Genomic DNA, 19,051 nt, shown 5'->3' with positions numbered 1-19,051 from the left:
ATATATTATAGGTCTCAGATATATACAGAACATGTCTCTGATTGGCTGAAACACCAAACAGATCGTTACAGCATTACCCATAATCCCCTCTGTTTAAGCCCTGTTTCAAAAGTGCTGATTCTCTGTCTGTTACTTTAGATGAAAATAAGGAGCCCCTCCCCACGCCCCTCTGAGGGATATTTGGTTACAAAGAACACAATGGTGCTCTAGGAGGAGATTCAGGTGATAAGGTGGGGGGGGGGGGGGGGGGGGGGTTACCTTGGTTGGTGATTGGCTAATGGTTACACAAGCCAAAAAATCGTTATGACATCATAAAGTGTCCAAAATCTGATCAGCTCATTTTCAGACAGGTTGTTATATAAATGGATCAGGACAAAAAGAGAGAGAATCTTTGTTCCTGAAACTTTCAGAGTTTCTTTACACAGAGGGGACACATGTTGATGTAGAAGAGATATGAAAACCTGGACTTTGCATAATAGGTGACCTTTAAAGTAACGTACACACACACACACACACACACTCACACACACACACACACACACACACACACACACACACACACACACACACACACACACACACACACACACACGTCTCTCCTCACCTGTGTGAAGCCCAGTTTGATGCGTCTCTGTTTGAAAGTGCGGGCAAACACCTCCAGTTCCTCCAGGTCGCTGGGCTCCTCGGGGTGAGGGGTCGTCACTGAGGGCGCCGCGGTCACACCGCTCACCTCCATACTCTTATCCCGCTGAAGAGGAACCGCGTCAGGGGAGGGAAAGTGAAACCAATAGGGGAAGAGATTCTTATTATTCTTTCGCAACAACAATGAGCTTATTTAACTAGACGTTGAGAGAAGATTTTTATTTTAAGATTTTTACTTCTCACATTAAAGCAGAGTTAAACCCGAGCTCTCCCTCCACCACAGAGCACACAGCTGTAGTGAAACACCACCGGTTTAAAAACTCTTCCATGTTTCTCATCAGACAGTGAAATCTAAAATCTACCATCACTCTTGCTTTTACCAAAGATAAAAACATGTTGCTGACCGGCTGTACTGTTTACTTTGTTTTTCCTGCTTTTGTAGATCGACATTTTCGCCTGCCCCACAATACAATTAAACCGTTCCCACTTTCCTGCATTATTTTTCTTGTAGCCAGCACCAGAAATAAAAGCAGTCTCTGTAAAAACCTCCCTGCAGTCTAAAAACACAGCTTTTAAAACATTACAAAGAGGTTTCAGTCTGTGAGAGTCCAGATAGGAAGAGACACAAGAGTGTTTGTATTACTGTTGCAGAGACAGTGTTTTAATTTTCCACTGAGTAATGCTTGAATACATTTCTGATCTTCTGCATCTGGATGAGCCCCCTCAGGTCTCCCTAGTGCCAACATTAAACGTGGAGATGCAGCATTCAGTTTTATGCACAAAATATATTGAAAAAATTACAAAGATTACTGCAACTTTGTTTCTGTCCGTTTGCTGCTGCATGTTAAAAATAACATTTAATTCTCGTTTAAATGTTATTTCTTTAGCGTTTTAGATTGCCTTGTTGCTGAAACTTGCCATGTAAAATATATCTCCTTTCCTTGAAAAGTGTCCTCATACCTGTGCTTGGAGTCCCATTCTGCTCGAAGCACACAGCAGGCTCCCTTGGTTTTGATGAGGTAGCGAAAGGAGATTTTGTGGCGATAGGAGTCCTGAGAAGAAGCAAATAATCAGCTTTAATAAAGACAAAAATCAAACAAACAGATTTTTATCTCAAAGGTCCCCTATTATACTGTTCTTCATCAATATATTGGCTGAAACACCAAACTGATCATTGTAGCATTACCCATAATCCCCTCTGTTTCAGCCCTGTTTCAAAAGTGCTGATTCTCTGTCTGTTACTTTAGATGAAAATAAGGAGCTCCTCCCCACGCCCCTCTGAGAGAGATTTGGTTAAAAAGAACACAATGGTGCTCTAGGAGGAGATTCAGGGGGGGGGGGGGGGGGGGTGTTACCTTGGTTGGTGATTGGCTAATGGTTACACAAGACAAAACATCGTTATGACATCATAAAGTGGCCAAAATCTGATCAGCTCATTTTCAGACAGGTTTTTATATAAATGGATCAGGACAAAAAGAGAGAGAATCTTTTTTTCTGAAACTTTACATGTTGACGTAGAAGAGACATGAAGAAGTACATTTTGCATAATAGGTGACCTTAAACATCTAATTTCTGCCCCAAAACAGGATGCCAGTAGCAGGTGTTGCCCACCTTGGCCCTGCTGTGGCTGTTGGAGGAGGTACTGGGCCGGAGAGGGCAGAGAGTGACCGGGCACCAACACCAGCTGCTGGAGCTGGAGCAGCTGCTGGATGTCCTGTTGGGCACAGAGAGAAACATGTCAGATTTTTAAAGAAAGATAGAGGGCTGAGTAAAAGTAAACACATGTTATCTTTCTCCCCTGGAGGTTTTGATGTTCACTTAAAGTCTCTTCATTGACCTATTACACAAAGGCTGCAGATCACTTGAGGAAAAACTAAGAAAAACTAATCATTTATCACATAGACTCTTATGGCACTACTTCTATTCTATTTTATTGTATTTAATTGCACTATTTTAAAAACCCTCAACATGCTAAATCTGACCGAAAACCTGCACTTTGTTGATCGAGTAGGACACCCTGAAGTGGGAGGAAAAACTGTGTTATCGTAAAAGTTATGAGAAGAGAAATGGAAAATGTGTGCATTGGTGCAGCGTGGAAACTGTGAATCATGAAATAAGCATTCAAGCACGAATAATTTTTCCATGGCTTGATACTGGGTTCCTCAATCAAGCCGCTCGACAGGAAGTGGCTCTGATTGGCGGGCAGTACCTGGGCGGTGAGCTGGATTGGCTGAGAGAGATTGAGCTGGGGGGGCTGGACGCTTTGGGCTGTCTGGTCCTGTGTGCTCTGTCCCTGGGACTGAGACTGGGCCTGAGACTGGGCCTGATGCTGGGCCTGATGCTGCTGCTGGGCCTGATGATGATTGGCTGCTGCTGCGGCGGCCTGAGCTTGCTGATTGGCTGCTGCGTGGGCAACGTGAGCGGCATGCGCTGCAGAGGACTGCTGCACGGCTGCTGCTAGGAGCTGAGCCTGAGCCTGCTGGAGGAGAAGCTGCTGCTGAGCTGGGAGAAGAGCCGTCAACTGAGAGGAGAGGAAGAGAGGATAGAAGGGGGAGAGGAGGAGAAGAGAGGAGAGGAGAGGAGGAGAGGAAAGGAGAGGAAAGGAGGAGAGAGGAGAGGAGAGGAGGAGAGAGACCATTGAGATAAAGGAGGAGAGATTGCAACGGACAGAAGGAGACAAAGAGGGAAACAAAGTATTTAAAAAGCAGCACAAGAGAAGCAAGCAGGGTAAAAGCAAAGTGTGTGTGTGTGTGTGTGTGTGTGTGTGTGTGTGTGTGTGTGTGTGTGTGTGTGTGTGTGTGTGTGTGTGTGTGTGTGTGTGTGTGTGTGTGTGTGTGTGTGTGTGTGTGTGTGTGTGTGTGTGTGTGTGTGTGTGTGTTGTCTCACCCCTGCTAGTTGGGAGCCGGTCAGCATGAGCTGTGTGTGCTGCTGCAGGGTCTGAGAGGGGGTCGGGCCGTGAGAGAGAGGGAGGGCCGGGGACATCTCTCCACACTCCTCCATCTTATTCTGTGGGAAAGACACATGTGATAATTAAAACATACGTGTATCTAAACAACAAGTTATCAATCAGTGGTGGAACGAGTCGATACTGTGACTCTGAAATGAAATGTGCCAATATGCAAAACAATGACTTTTACTTTTGTATGCAAAGAACATTTTGATGCCAGTACTTATGCACTTCGACTTAAATGAAGGCTTTTACTTTTTCTTTCAAACATAATTAGCAAATAACTTTTAACAACACGTTTGCAAAAAGATGTATTTCTAACCACACTATTTAACTAAATGAGCTTACCTGGCTATTGAAGATCATGATAGTGAGTGTAGATTATTTAAATGCAAGATGCTGTCACATGTAAACTGAGGAGTGATGTGTCTCTGGTGTTTCTCAGGCAATGAGAGTCCACCTCTCTTTATCTACTCGTACCACTGAGGGATGAGCTCTCCTCCCAGGAGGAGGCATGTTTGAACAGGCAGGGGACTTCCAGCTAACTGATTTGCATTTCGCCAGCGGTATGCAAATGAGGATAATTTCTCCTTTTCGTGGAAGTTGTAGCATTATAAATGTATTGCAATTCTTTGTTAAGGGAGAGTGTCATCATCCTTTGAGTGAATGTGTTTACATCGAGGACCGGGTGGAGAGCCGACACATTATGGACCTCAACGTTAAACAAGACTAAGGGGCAACTGAATGAGCAGCGATGAATACAAAGCTGTACTGTCAATAAACCTGGACTCACAAAAGACGCACAGACAGAAGCCCAGACATGCAGAGTGGTGACATGGACACACACACACACACACACACACACACACACTCACACTCACACTCACTCACTCACTCACTCACTCACTCACTCACTCACTCACTCACTCACTCACTCACTCACTCACTCACTCACTCACTCACTCACTCACTCACTCACTCACTCACTCACTCACTCACACACACACACACACACACACACACACACACACACACACACACACACACACACACACACACACACACACACACACACACACACACACACACACTGACCTTGTTGCTGCTCAGGGCTTGTGAAAGGGAATAAGGATTGACTTTCATTGACTGAGCCTAGAAGACGCAAAACACACGAATATCAGAAAATACTGCAAATAAGGACTCGAAAGGCAATCTGTGTATACTATTTTATACTACAAATACTTCATGTATCAATAGAAAACATTTTTCAAATAATTGTAATATCTTTTTAATAATAGTTTCAGTAAATTATGAAGAAGAAAATGCCCAAAACGAATTTCTTAAAAGATCTTAAAAGTGAGGATTTGCTGCTATTTCCTGTTTAATTTCCTTGTCAGTTGAATATTTGTAAGGTTTTGTTTTGTTAATCACAAACAACAACATATTCAAGATCACATCTCTCTGTAATTGTTCACATTAAATGAAAAACAGTCAACAAATGTATAGATAATGGCATTAACCAACCCTACGACTATGACTGGCACTGATATCGTTCTTGCATGATGTCGAGGTGTGAGATAAGTTGTTATAATCGAAGGCGTACCTGGTGATTTGATTCAGGTCCATTCCGCTCTGAATCTGTGTGGGAGGGAGAGGAAAAAGTGAGAAATCAATAGAGCACAAACAGCAGCTCTGACATACGGCGTCACGCATGTAGAGCGGAGAAAACTAACGGAGTACATTTACTCACTGTACGTGCTGTACTTAGGAAATGTAGGTCCTTCAGTTGAGTGTTTCACATGCGCTACCACAATTCATTTTGTACTGTAATGTACGTTTTCTGTTCTTAGGTGTTTTTCTGTATGTTTTTGTATGCTAGTATGAAATGTTGTTTTTCTAAGAACACTTGGATTACTTAAAATATTATTTTATATTGTAGAAAAAAGTAGAATTTCTTCCCTTTTTTACATTTATTTCACAGGGTGAGTTACTGGCTATTTTACAGATTGAGGCTAATGACACAAAAAAGAAATAAATAATTAAATATGAGCATACGTTAAGCTACCTGGCAGTATATATAATTATTCAACTGAACCTCAGCCTAACAAATTGCAACATCGAAGTGATGAACACATAAACGCCTCCACAATTATAACACAATCATTTAATGTAAATGACTCTGAAACAGGCCGTACAACATAATGAGTATATTTTGCTATGCTAATGTTGAGTATGATTTTGAAAGCAGGACTGTTACTTGAAAATGAGTGTTTTTGCTCGTTGGTATTGCTGCTTATGTAAAAAGTCGGACTACTTCTTCCACATGTAATTCTTCTTATATACAATATGTACGTTGTGTATTTTCTGTGGATACTTGCAGCACATCTCACCTGCGGCCTCCATCGGAGAGTTGGCCCCGACTTTCTCGACCTCTGCTGGCTTTGACATCCTGATATCTGCAACAGGAAGACGCCAAGATAAATAATTCGGCAAGCTTCTTAAATGTATGTCAGAGAAAGAAAATGCAGACAGCAGCAGAAGATATTCATGAAGCAGGCGATAAAGAGTCTGAATGACGAGAGGGGAAAGAGGATGTCCAGGGCGTTGTTGTCGGAGGTTAGAGTGTTTTCAGGTCACAGACCTACACACTGTACAACAAACAATGAATCATTCACTGCAGCCCACATTCATTCACTCTTTCCAATTAGCGGTTTGACAAAAGGAGTAGGCTGACCAAAGTGTTTGCTTCTTCTAAAAATATAACTCAAGGTGTTTAAGTGGGAGCAATATGCTGCTAAAAATGTCTCAGGTTATGTGTCATTCATTACGAGACCACATCACTTCCTGGTTGACACTGTACTGGGACAGCACCTACAGGCAACATCAGAGAAGAGAGGGAGACGTTCAACACGTTATATCTATTCATCACAAGGTGGACAGCATTTCGATGTGGTGGAAAGTCTTTTGGAGTATATATCTATATAAGACTCAAGAATTGTACTTGTTTGAAATGTTTGTAATTTACTTTATTGGTACTTTAAACTTCCCCTCCCCTACATTTCTAAGGCGAACACATTATACTTTTTACTCCACTGAATGTATTTTAACAGATATAGATACTAGTTATTTAGTACATATTAAAAACACATGAATATGCTGATATGGTGTAATGCAGTACTACTAATCTACACAGTATTTCATGTATCGAAAAAGCTCTCACATTAATTAACACAGGATAATATAATGCTGTGAGAAGTTACATTGTGCATAATGAGTACTTTTAGTACTTTAAATACAATTTGATGCCAATACTTTTGTACTTTAACATTTGGAAATCAGGACTTGTATATGTAATGCAGTATTAACATCTTAATATTTATACTTTTACTAAATTAAAGGATCTGAGTACTTCTTCCAACACTGGCATTTTGGACGCAAAGAGGAAAGATGATCTGATGAGAGATTTGAAGGCAAATATTGTGTGTGTGTGTGTGCGTGTGCGTGTGCGTGTGTGTGTGTGTGTGTGTGTGTGTGTGTGTGTGTGTGTGTGTGTGTGTGTGTGTGTGTGTTTGTTATATGCACAAAGTGGAATCCGAGCAAGTTGAAATATGTTAAATCAAGACATTTTTTTGTCTGAAAGGATAAGGGGAAGTTTTATGTTTAAACATTTTGCAAAACATTTGTTCGCCTTTATTTAGCTTTGTAAGATGTTATAACTTGTTAATGAGATATTATTAATTGTTCTCAGTAACTTAATGATTGAAACTGTTTTTATCAACACTGAAAAATACAAAACTGCTTCGTAGAGGTCAGAAATTCTTATTTATAATGATATCATGTCCACGCATTCACATATTCAGAGCAGATGCACGGACGGCACAGTATTCTGTGTGCATAGCATTAGCTTGTTTACTCGGTCAGATGTATTATCTCACTATTAAACGTTTCATGTGTTTCATGTGTCTGAAACCACAAACTGAAAGACACAGAAGTTTTTGTTGTGTATATTTGAAGTCTTTTTTTTCTCTTTTCTCTCTCTCCCTGACACACACACACACACACACACACACACACACACACACACACACACACACACACACACACACACACACACACACACACACACACACACACACACACACACACACACACACACACACACACACACACACACACACGCACACACACACACACACACACACACACACACACACACACACAGCCACTTCCCTTTTGTGAGAAATGCAAATCTGCCCAACGACCAACTAATTTTATCTGCCACCTGCATAATAAACTCTCAGTCTCACTCCCCCTTTCTCTCTCTCCCCCATCCCTCCCTCCTTCATCTCCCCTCTCTTCAACCTGTTGTTTCTCACATTGCAGATGAGAGACGGTACATTTTAATAGCTCCATTAGTTTATTGAGTTTAGTGTTCTTATCTATATTATACGTTAGCTAAACATAATTGTATTGGACTTTGTGCAATGCAAACATGCGAGTGGTCAAACTCGTTTTCCACCATCAGGGGGCAGCAGTGACTCATGGGAAGATGACCACCACTGACCCGAGGCCACTGTTAAATAGCCACAGCATCAATCCAATGCTATCATTATGAAGACAAGAATCAAATGAACGACTCCAATATCATATTCAGCGACTAAATCAGGTTTGTTGTAGTGAAATAAATGTGAGAACAGTGGACTTTTGTACATGCAGCTTTTTTATGGGAAGGGGGAAGTGGCAATGAGCTAGAAAAGCTCCAATCTGCCGCCACACTGGTTATTAACCGGGGTCAGGACACGGACACACACACACACACACACACACACACACACACACACACACACACACACACACACACACACACACACACACACACACACACACACACACACACACACACACACACACACACACTGACCGCAGGATTTCCCTCAAATAAACGGACTTCTGCAAAAAGCTAATTTGGTCACAAACCCTGTGGATGCAACATCTGGTTAATCTATTCTTAGGGTGGATTTGTGGTTATTCCAACATTACAAGTGGTTTCTGTTTGGGTATTTTATGGCAATCATGGCAATGCATGAAACCCCAAAAAACTGTCCAATGTTGCCCAATTTCTGGCGAAGGTGTGAGGTCTTCCTCTCAAGATGCACACGTTTAAAAAATAAGTATTGCGTATTAAATTGGCCTGTCCGATCAGCAGTATGTGCAGCACTAAAACCCAACTCCACTATATAAAGTAATTGAGCAGCTCATAAAACATCTGTAACATGAAGTTCCCAAAGTGCCGCCTCTCGCAGGACACGCAGGGAAGGTGTGTATTGATTCATGTTTCAAAATGGCCTACAGACAGTGTCATGGTGGATAATGTGGTCAGTAATACAGTAGTGGGACAGTATATCAAGATGCTGCGTCTTTTTCTCACTTCCCCTCCCGACTTCCCCTTGTACCGGGTTGAACGCAGAGTGCTAAACCCAACACTTACTGTCAGCGAGGCTATTAATATTAGCGTGCTCACTCTCTCTTTACAAACCCACTCTTTTCAACACATTGCTGCACACACACACACACACACATTCTGCTTGACACAAGACTAATTTTATGAGTGTATTTCAGTACATTTGTTTTAAATAGTACAAACATATATTAACAGGGGCTCCTTGTTCTTCTTTAATAGTAGATGTTTTTATTCCAAAGTAGAATGGTTGATTACTATTTCATCCCTCATTAAGATGTTTTACTAATCTTACAGCAAAGCCCAGGGTTTAACTTTGAGCTGCTCCGTACTCACTGTCTCTAACACAGAGCAAATTAAGTGCTGTATAATCCCGTGTCACGAATAAATGATGCAACAGAAAGGAAGAAGCAACAGCAGTCTGTGCTCAGTGTGGACAGTTTCTGTTATTCTCCTCTGGGTATTATGGCAGAGATGAAACTCCGCTGTAACTACCCTCAAGACCCCACCAGCACCCCCCCCCCCCCCGCCACTTCCTGATTCAGGACACAGCCTCATGGCCAAAGGGTCTGTCTGGGAACTGCAGTCATCACACCTGCTTTCTACGGGTTACTAAACAAGGAGTGCTACAGGTAGATGATTCTGATTTTCTGTTTAAAACTGAGCGTCGAAAAGTCCAGCTGAACAGCTCTCACACATCTGGATAACAATGATGTAGACATTTGTAATGAAGAGTGTAATAATAAGGAATTGAAGAGGGAAATCCAACAGTAAAGTAAGAAGCTAAAGGAAAATATAATGAGAGCATCGTTTCGATCTACGTGCTGACATCGTTGGTCAGGTCGTTGGTTATCCGTGTTATCTTATTTTTTGTATTGACCCCTTCACGAAACACTATGACGACTTAAAGTGCTTTATATGAATTCATAAAACACCTTTTGAATAAAAGCAAATGCTGCTTGAATTCAGTCAGACGTCACTGTGAAAGGCCTGCGACAATGACCACCTCTGAATTATGTAGATGTTGGTGTAGAGAATAAATGCACTTTTTCACGTATTGCATTGATGCAATTCGGGCCACTGAGACGGATTGGCAAGAAGCCTACATTGACCTCACCTTTAATTAAAAATAATTAGAAATTCTGTATTTATTCACTCATAATTCTGGCCTTAATTAGTCAAATTGCCGTAACTGTTGAGTTAACTTTGAAAATTGTAGAAAAAGCCTCCTCAGTTTTGACTTAGCAAATGTAATAATTCAATTTTAGGGACATTTTTATTCTTTCATTTACTTTATGAACCAATTAAATAATTAAGACATTGGTTATACATTTATTGTGATCTAATTTGGCTGTATTGCTGTTAGGTGTAACTCCGGTCAGAGTAACTTACTGACAGTCGCATCAGTGACTGACCGCATCAGGTTGAGATGTGACTCTTTACTCATGAATTACTCACTGATTATTGAAGCATGTCATCAAATGAACCTGTCATTTTTAGGAAATCATACCAGGAGATCATAACCTGATAAATGTGAGCTAATTGACATTTAAGACTAGATTTCTGGTAAACGGTGAGTCAGCTAACAGCCAGTGTGCTCTGAGCCTCTCTGTCGGTCATCTGAGAATCTGTCCGACCGTCAACACAAGGCCGAGGAGCGTGCAGAAACACATTCTTCTGCTTTTTTTTCATCACTTTCTTGAATTAAATTCTGAGAACTAATGCTATTTTAGGCATTTCCCCTTCAGTCTAAAAAAAAAAAAATCAAGTATCCTTGTGTCAGAGTGCTGCAGAAATGAGTTTTAAATTAATTGGAATAAACATCATTCATTCAAATATTATACATGTATAAGTGACCTGTTATGTTGTGATAAACCCCCCCACTTCAAACACACACACACACACACACACACACACACACACACACACACACACACACACACACACACACACACACACACACACACACACACACACACACACACACACACACACACACACACACACACACAGAAAGTTAACTTCATGTTTCAAAGTTGCACAAGATGAGAAACCTTATCAGCAAAATATCTATTAACTGACAATAAATGCAACACTTCTGCAGAGCCAAACAACAAGAGGGAAACTTATTCTAAGAATAGAAATAAAAAATGTAATGAAATAAAATAATATATATTGGCTGCAACATCTGTTCTTCCATTGCCAGAACTTTAAAAATAAGGTGTTTAAAAAAACGTTAACCCTTTTTCATCAAGCTTTTTTTAGCATTCATTATTCACTACAAACACTGAAACAAACACACACACACACACACACACACACACACACACACACACACACACACACACACACACACACACACACACACACACACACACACACACACACACACACACACACACACACACACACACACACACACACACACACACACACACACACACACACACACACACACACACACAGGTTTGCAAGGTGTCTGACCTTTAATTCCTACGACATCCATCCATCCGTCCATCCACATCTTTCCCTCCGTACCACCTCTCGCTCTTTGATGCTCTCTAATTAGCTGAACTTGTTAGACCCAGTGGCATTAATCAACAGCATAGACACAGTTCTATCTCTCTCTCTCTCTCACACACACACTCACACACACACATACTCACACTGCCCTCTCCCTCACGCAAAGCTTAATTGGTCTGGGTAAATGAAGGCCAGCAGAGAGAGGGCTGCACAGACAGTCACTCACCTGGCAACCACATACTGAAGAAGTCCTTCGCTGCTATTGCTGCTGTCTTGGTCATATCTGTGTGAGAGAGTGTGTGTGCGCGACGTAAAGACAAACTCTCACTCTCCCTTCCTCCCTCCCTCACTCTCAAACCAAAAAAGGAGGAGTGTGTTAAATCATATGGTTGAGAAGAGAATTACTCTCAGTGTAGTCCACAGCCCCAAAGCCCCACCTCCTCCCCACATCCTGCAACACAACAGGAAGTAAGCCTCAAAAGAGTAGGAACTCTGCACAGAGGACAGAGAAATACAAGACAAAAGAAGAAGAAGAAAAAAAAGGGGGACATGGTAGAGGTTAGAGAGTGGGAAAGTGAGTGAGCGAGAAGATAGAAGAGATAGACAAGGTGAAAAAGAGGGGGATGACGGGTGCCGACGGAAAGTGATGGCACGCTGGAAACAGCAACTCACACACACACCAACACACACACACTGACACAAGAGAAAAACAGAAAGCGGGACCATCTGACCGAAGAGTGGATGATACATGTGGAGCTTTCAACTTTCACTGTCAACTTTGAGATGTTCCTGTTGTCTTCCATTAGTCATGACCATCTCCTCTTGGTCATATATATGTGTGTGTGTGTGTGTGTGTGTGTGTGTGTGTGTGTGTGTGTGTGTGTGTGTGTGTGTGTGTGTGTGTGTGTGTGTGTGTGTGTGTGTGTGTGTGTGTGTGTGTGTGTGTGTGTGTGTGTGTGTGTGTGTGTGTGTGTGTGTCCGTGGGATTGTGTTGTTTGTACATGAGTGGGAGTAAGGTGGTCTGTCGAGGGAGGTCGACACAGACAAGAGAAGATGTGAAACATCCTCAGATACGTTTATTCCTCTCTAACCCGAGCGGAAAGAAAAAGTCACAACACTCCGTACTGTACCACTGACCACCCCACACTGTGGGCTGCTCACCACAGAAAACTACACCACGTGTGTCACGGGAGGCATGAAAGTGGAGCAATGGAGAGAAAATTAAACATGAGTCACTATCAGTGGGATTACCAGACTCAGAAGGTGCCGGATAGGTGAAAATCTAGAGTTGAGGAATGATCTATAGAAAGCAGAATAGCATGCTTCAGCAGAGAAACTGCCTTCTTTTTCAAATATCAAAATGTGAAGCTGACAGTTTGCCGAGGCAACCACAAGGTGGCACTCTTGATTCTTTAATCCTTTTGAACAAATAGGCTCCATCTGCGGAAGAAAGGACCCCCCCCCCCCCCGCCCCGTCTCCCTTGGTCCGAGTTCACTAATTCAAAAGCTAACGGCAGCAGAGTTCCCAAGTTTAACCTTATAAATACTTTATGTGGTGATTTACAACAACCCAATGTACTGCTGGAGACGCTCAGTGAGAAGTGCATATGGCGCTGCACTCCAGGTGCTCTCTGTTAAATAGAGACTTGTTTTTATACATATGTCCTTAAATACATCCGGTTTAGATGTTTTTGAAAGATTTACACTTATCTATGAGGTCAACATCAGTACAGAAGCTTGGTTACACTGCCTTCTAAAAAAACTCACAGATGCTCAACAGTTATGGGGATTTACAGCTAAATCAATTAGCCGATAAAGGTTGATTAACAGAATGATGAACTGATAGTAGATTATTAATTCAAACTAAATATTACAACACAAAGATTTACACTTAAAATAAGATTTAACACAAAACTGACACACACAAAAAGCATCAGGAGCAATCACAACCCTTTGCATTATCCAAATGTGATTGGTTGTTATGTAAAATAGATTATGTATTAAAGATTATTAAATAAATTAATGTTTTAAATGGGATTTGGGATAAATAACAAAAGAAATGTTACAACGCCACCTCTGACTTTTTAGGCAACGATTAATTGATTAATCTAAATCACAATAATGTCATAATTGTACGCAGGCCGACCTGTCCAACACCTTTAAGTGCAGACTGGACAACAAACAGACTTTAACGGCAGACAAAATGTGGCCATGTTGTTTTTGAGACAAGGTTTGGACCTTCATCAGGAGGCAAACGGACAGACTGCTTGTCAGTGACAGACGCGCGTTGGGTGGGGGGCGTTTCTCCGGGTCAGAGGTCGCCTGGGCAGCCTGGCTTTGGCCGTGACCTTTATTCAAACTCCAGTCCACCCACACAGATACCGGAGTGTGTGTCTTTGTGCGTCTGTTAGTGTGTTTGAGTAGCTCCAAAGCTCCAAATAGGTGGCTGGTGAATCTAAGTGTGCTCTTTTTGTGTGTGTGTGTGTGTGTGTGTGTGTGTGTGTGTGTGTGTGTGTGTGTGTGTGTGTGTGTGTGTGTGTGTGTGTGTGTGTGTGTGTGTGTGTGTGTGTGTGTGTGTGTGTGTGTGTGTGTGTGTGTGTACAGTTCATGGCCATGGGGGGCCTTCCTGCCCCTAAGAGGTTTGAGCATTGGTTACTATGGAGACCTAGCAACACTAAAGCCTCACTTAGATGATATTTGGCCGACGGCAAAATGGGCTCAATTGAAGAGGACAAATTAACACATAGTACACACACATCTGAGTAGATATCTAGAACACATCTTGTATTAATCCGTGTTTCAAGTAAGGATTTCTTACTCACACTCTGACATACTTAATGTACTAAAATTAAATTGGACATTAAACAATTTTTTTGTTGAAGATCACCGGTTTTATTTTTATTTTGTATTTATTTAACCACCACCAAGCTTCTTGACCCAGTGCAGCAATCCCTGTTTTTATTTCCAACTGAAAAATATCATATAAAAATAAAAAAAGATATATATATTTAAATTATTTTTATTGGGGAATGTGAGTTATGTTAACGCAGTGTTTTGCTCACCGCCTGAAGTTATGTTTGTAAGATAATAAACACACACACACACACACACACACACACACACACACACACACACACACACACACACACACACACACACACACACACACACACACACACACACACACACACACACACACACACACACACACACACACACACACACACAATCTGATAGTGGGACCCTAGGGAGGAGGATGGGGGGAGGCTGAGGCCTCTAGAGCGCCATCAATCACTCCTCTGTCAGAGAGAGAGGGAGGCAAGGAGGGAGGGAGGGCGGAGGGGGGGTTACTAAGAGGAGGAAAAAGAGGAATAGTAAAGAAAAAATAAAGGAATGGGATGAAGGAGAAAGAGTGATGGGGATGAAGGTGAGAGATAGAGAAAGGATATTTGCTGGGGGTGAGGACGCAGTGTGTGTATAATGGGTCGTTGCAGAGACAATTCAGAGGGTCTCAAACCAGCTCCGGCCCTCCGATATCTACTGCAGCCTGAGGCCTGAAGCACACACTGCCTCTAATTCATATAATCCATCATATTCCTCTCCTTATAGAGGGGACGGTGACGGACCCGCCAAGGCCTATGCACAGTTCGACAGAAAGACTCTATTCTGCAAGGTGAGAGATTTAAAATCCAGTCCAGAGTATAGGTGTGTGCAGGCGTGGCCCCATGAGGGTTAGCAGGATTATAAACAGTAGGTGTAGCGCTGTGGAGACTACAGAGGTTGAGGTTTTGTATGAGAAGCAGCAGGGGCTAAAACACACTCTCACTGTTGGCTACCATGGGACCCGGCGCCATCTCACACGCTCACACGCGCCGCCTACACCTTTACAACACCTCTTCCTCTCCGGCCCTAATACCTCTCAATCGCTGCCCTCTTTTTCCTGCGGCCCCTCCATCCTTCTCACACCGTTCCCCACCTCTCTATATCATCTCCCCAGCCCATAGGGAGCCGGGCTAGTCTAGACAGACACCGCTCTCTCCCACAGCGCTACCAAGGTTGAAGCTCAAACCTTTTTTTCTTCCTCACCCCCATCATCTTCCTCTTGTTCTGGCACAAGAGCAGAGGGTCTTCTGGGAGAGACTGGTGGCCTTCGTCGATGCCTCGAGGAGCGCTGAGGCCACTTTACACCAAACTGGTCACTTACACTGACAAGGCAGCTGTTGTGAGGATTGAGCTTTGATGTTCTCCCAATGAAACACAGTAATGGGGGACTTTAGTTATGCAACCAGCTTCAATGTAATCCTCTCATTGTGTCTGTTGGTGCATTTACAGGATATACTTGTTTTTATACATATTTTTATATATATTTGTTTTTGTACTCGGGATTGTGGGAAACGGTATTTCAATCTCTCTGTCTGTACACACAAACTGAAAGATTGACACTAAAGTTGACTGACTTTTGATTCACCTGGTGTTATTCAAACCCTCTCATCATCATCCTCATCATCATCATCATCTGTTGCGACCTTCCCTGCTTTTTCTTTCTCCGATTCAAACTTTTCTCCTCTTCCTCCCCTGTCTCCCCCCCCCCCCCCCCCCATCTCTCTTTCTCTCCATCCTGCTGGTCAGCAGCAGCCGTGACATCACCGGCCAATGTTCTCCGCTCGGATTGGACACTCGGCCACGTTGCCAGGCAACAGCAGTGAAAGGTCTCAGTGCTGGCGTGTGTGTGCGGCGCGCGCCTGCATGTGTGTGTTTATGTCTGTTTATAGCTACGTGAGTGAAAGGTGTGTGAGCGATTTTCCTCGCCGTGCCCTTTATCGGTGCATGAAGAATGATCAGCACAGATCTACTTCTGCGCTTTATCTCAGATCAAAGCATGCAGATGATTGGGCTGCACTCTCCTCCTCCACCACAGAAGAAGAGAGATGTGTGTCCGTTGTCTTAATGAAAAAGAAAGATGGTACGAGTGTGCGGGCGTGTCAGTGTCTGCACTTGCGTCGAACCAAATAAATGTGTACGTTCGTGTCGAATACGGGTCTGTGTCTGTATGTTGTGTGTGCGTCTAAATGTGTGTGTGTGTGCGTCTAAATGTGTGTGTGTGTGTGTGTGTGTGTGTGTGTGTGTGTGTGTGTGTGTGTGTGTGTGTGTGTGTGTGTGTGTGTGTGTGTGTGTGTGTGTGTGTGTGTGTGTGTGTGTGTGTGTGTGTGTGTGTGTGTGTGTGTGTGTGTGTGTGTGTGTGTGTGTGTGTGTAAGCCCCCGGGAGCGGGTGGTTATTGTATCTGACACAGCGGCTCTTTCTCGCGCCTCATATTTCTGGGCCGATCGATTCCTCTGACTCCCGACAAGACAATAATCGCACCTCCCTCTCTCACTCCATCACTACCATTATTACTGACCTCCCCAGGGAACGAGCATCGAGGAGGGAGGGAGAGAGGGATGAGGAAGGAAGGAAGGATGGAGGGAGGGTGAGGAATGAGAAGGGGGGACATAGAGTTGACAAAATGAGCCTATGATGATGAAAAAGCAAAAAGGGACAGTGTTGAATATGAGGCGGCCGGGAAAAGGGACATCAGTGGAGTAGAAAGCAGGAAAAGGAGGGTGAGGAAGTTGAGATAAGGCGATGAGGGGATGACAGAGGAAAGAGAGTGATGGAAAGTATGAGGAAAGGAGGAAGGAAAACAGCGAGCATTATAGATCACGGCGAGAAAAGGAAGGAGTGCAGAGACACAGAGGGCCGAACGGAGGGACAATAACGGAGAGAATTAGTGGAGGAGAGATGAAGGATTCGCACTATATTCTTCTAATAAAGGAGAGAATGAAAGACAGGGACCGGGGGAGGCAGATAGAGGCGGGAGGAGAGGGGGGGGGGGGGGGGGGGTGGGGTTAGACTGAGGTGAGAGAGGGAGAGACAGAAAAATATATAGGAAGACACACACATTTAGAGCAATGGCTGTGGAGGTCAGCGCTCAGAAATATTATTAAATTGACAAGAGTACAATAGTTGATTGGCAGGCTGACTCCTGCACTGCCATTCAGAGGAGAAGAATAGAGACTCTCACACACACACACACACACACACACACGCACACACACACACACACACACACACACACACACACACACAAATGGATGTACATCTTCAGTTTCACAGAACAATCAACACAGCATGTAGAGACATGGACTCACACACACACGCTGTCTTTTGTCCGTGTTTGTGTCCACGGCTGCCTGCCTGTCACTGCTGTGTCTCTATGCTTTGAATCCAGATTACAATTACAGTAATTGGCTCTCAATTCAAGGGATTGCTGTTTGACCCCCTCACCTCTCTCTCTCTCTCTCTCTCTCTCTCTGTCTCTCTCTCTCTCTCTCTCTAAACACTGCACCCCCTTCTTCCCTTCCTCCTCCTCATCAATATTCCTCCGCCTCCTCTCTACCTGTATCGCTACATCCATCTTTCTCTGGTGCAATCCCTCTCCCCCCTCCATCCTTTCTCTACCTTATCCCTATCCCCCCCCACCCCCTCCACACACACGTACTTTATCCCCAGATATATAACTACCGTTCCTTCCTGTTTTTACTTCTTCCCCCATCACACCAATTTTGCCTCCCTCATCTCCCCCTTTCTACCTTCCTCTCAGATAGTTGGGGAGACAGGGAATCTATTGTATGCCATACTTTATTCATGCCGTATTTATTATGGAGAGATAGCTATTCAGCTATACAGTCGGGGGGGGATATATTGTGCATTTTGGGGAAAAAAAGTGGATAGATAAAAAGACGGAGGCAAGGAAAGGGGGTGATAGAGGTGGTGGTGATGGTGATGTTGGGGAGGTGGTGGTGAAGCGAGCGAAGAGGAGGAGGGGGGGGGTTAGGAAATTGGTCTGGCTAGCGGAACAGCTTTTCACCTCTCTCTCTCTCCCTCCCTCTCTCCCTCCCTCTCTCTATTCTGCTTTGTATTCTGCAGAGATGACAGGGGGAAAGCTTTATTGCTCCGAGTTTGTATCGATCGGGGCCCCTCTAAGGGGGGAGGCCGGGGGACGCGCTGAGCAGGCCCTTTCTCAACGACTGCAGCTCCACCACCCCCCTTTCTCTTCTCCTGCCCAAGCCTCCCCTCCTCTCCTCTCCTCTACTCCCCCCCCCCCCCTTCTTCCATACCCTACTCTTGCTCGCTGGCTCGCTCTGAATTCAAATTCAAGGCTCTTATTCTCAAAGGTTAGGAGAGGCAGAGCACAGGAAAGCAAGAGAGGAGAGATTGAATGAGAAGAGAGATGCAGGCGTCTGGCTTCTTCCCCTGACTGAGGCCCTGAATGGCGCTGGGATCTGATAAAGAGAGCCCGCAAACCAAACAAGAGAAGAAATAGAAAAATAAAGAGAAGGCAACAATAAAATATTGGCCAAGAGGAATACATTAGCCGCTTTCTTCCTTCCTCACATCCTTTCCTCACATCCTTTCTCCTCTTGATTTTGTTGACAGGTGA

At 43.5% G+C, this 19,051-nt stretch overlaps 1 protein-coding gene across 6 annotated transcripts in view; it reads right to left on the bottom strand.

Annotated features, from left to right (window-relative positions):
• The window catches only part of pou2f2b (POU class 2 homeobox 2b), a 55,867-nt gene that overhangs the window by 17,683 nt on the left and 19,133 nt on the right, over nt 1-19,051 (bottom strand). For 5 of the 6 annotated variants that reach the window (XM_079692095.1, XM_079692096.1, XM_079692097.1 and 2 more), the window contains exons 2-9: nt 5,980-6,045; nt 5,193-5,227; nt 4,685-4,741; nt 3,529-3,648; nt 2,852-3,163; nt 2,254-2,356; nt 1,603-1,694; nt 605-748 (exon numbers count right to left, since the gene is read on the bottom strand). In XM_079692095.1, coding sequence (XP_079548221.1) covers nt 605-748; nt 1,603-1,694; nt 2,254-2,356; nt 2,852-3,163; nt 3,529-3,648; nt 4,685-4,741; nt 5,193-5,227; nt 5,980-6,045 — 929 coding nt within the window. The remainder of the gene's footprint in view (nt 1-604; nt 749-1,602; nt 1,695-2,253; nt 2,357-2,851; nt 3,164-3,528; nt 3,649-4,684; nt 4,742-5,192; nt 5,228-5,979; nt 6,046-19,051) is intronic. The other variant, XM_079692100.1, reaches the window with a different exon arrangement.

The sequence above is a fragment of the Notothenia rossii genome, assembly GCF_949606895.1.
Source record: "Notothenia rossii genome assembly, chromosome: 7".
NCBI classification, from domain to species: domain Eukaryota; kingdom Metazoa; phylum Chordata; class Actinopteri; order Perciformes; family Nototheniidae; genus Notothenia; species Notothenia rossii.
Note: the sequence above shows the minus strand (reverse complement) of the source record. Positions and strands in the feature narration are given on the sequence as shown.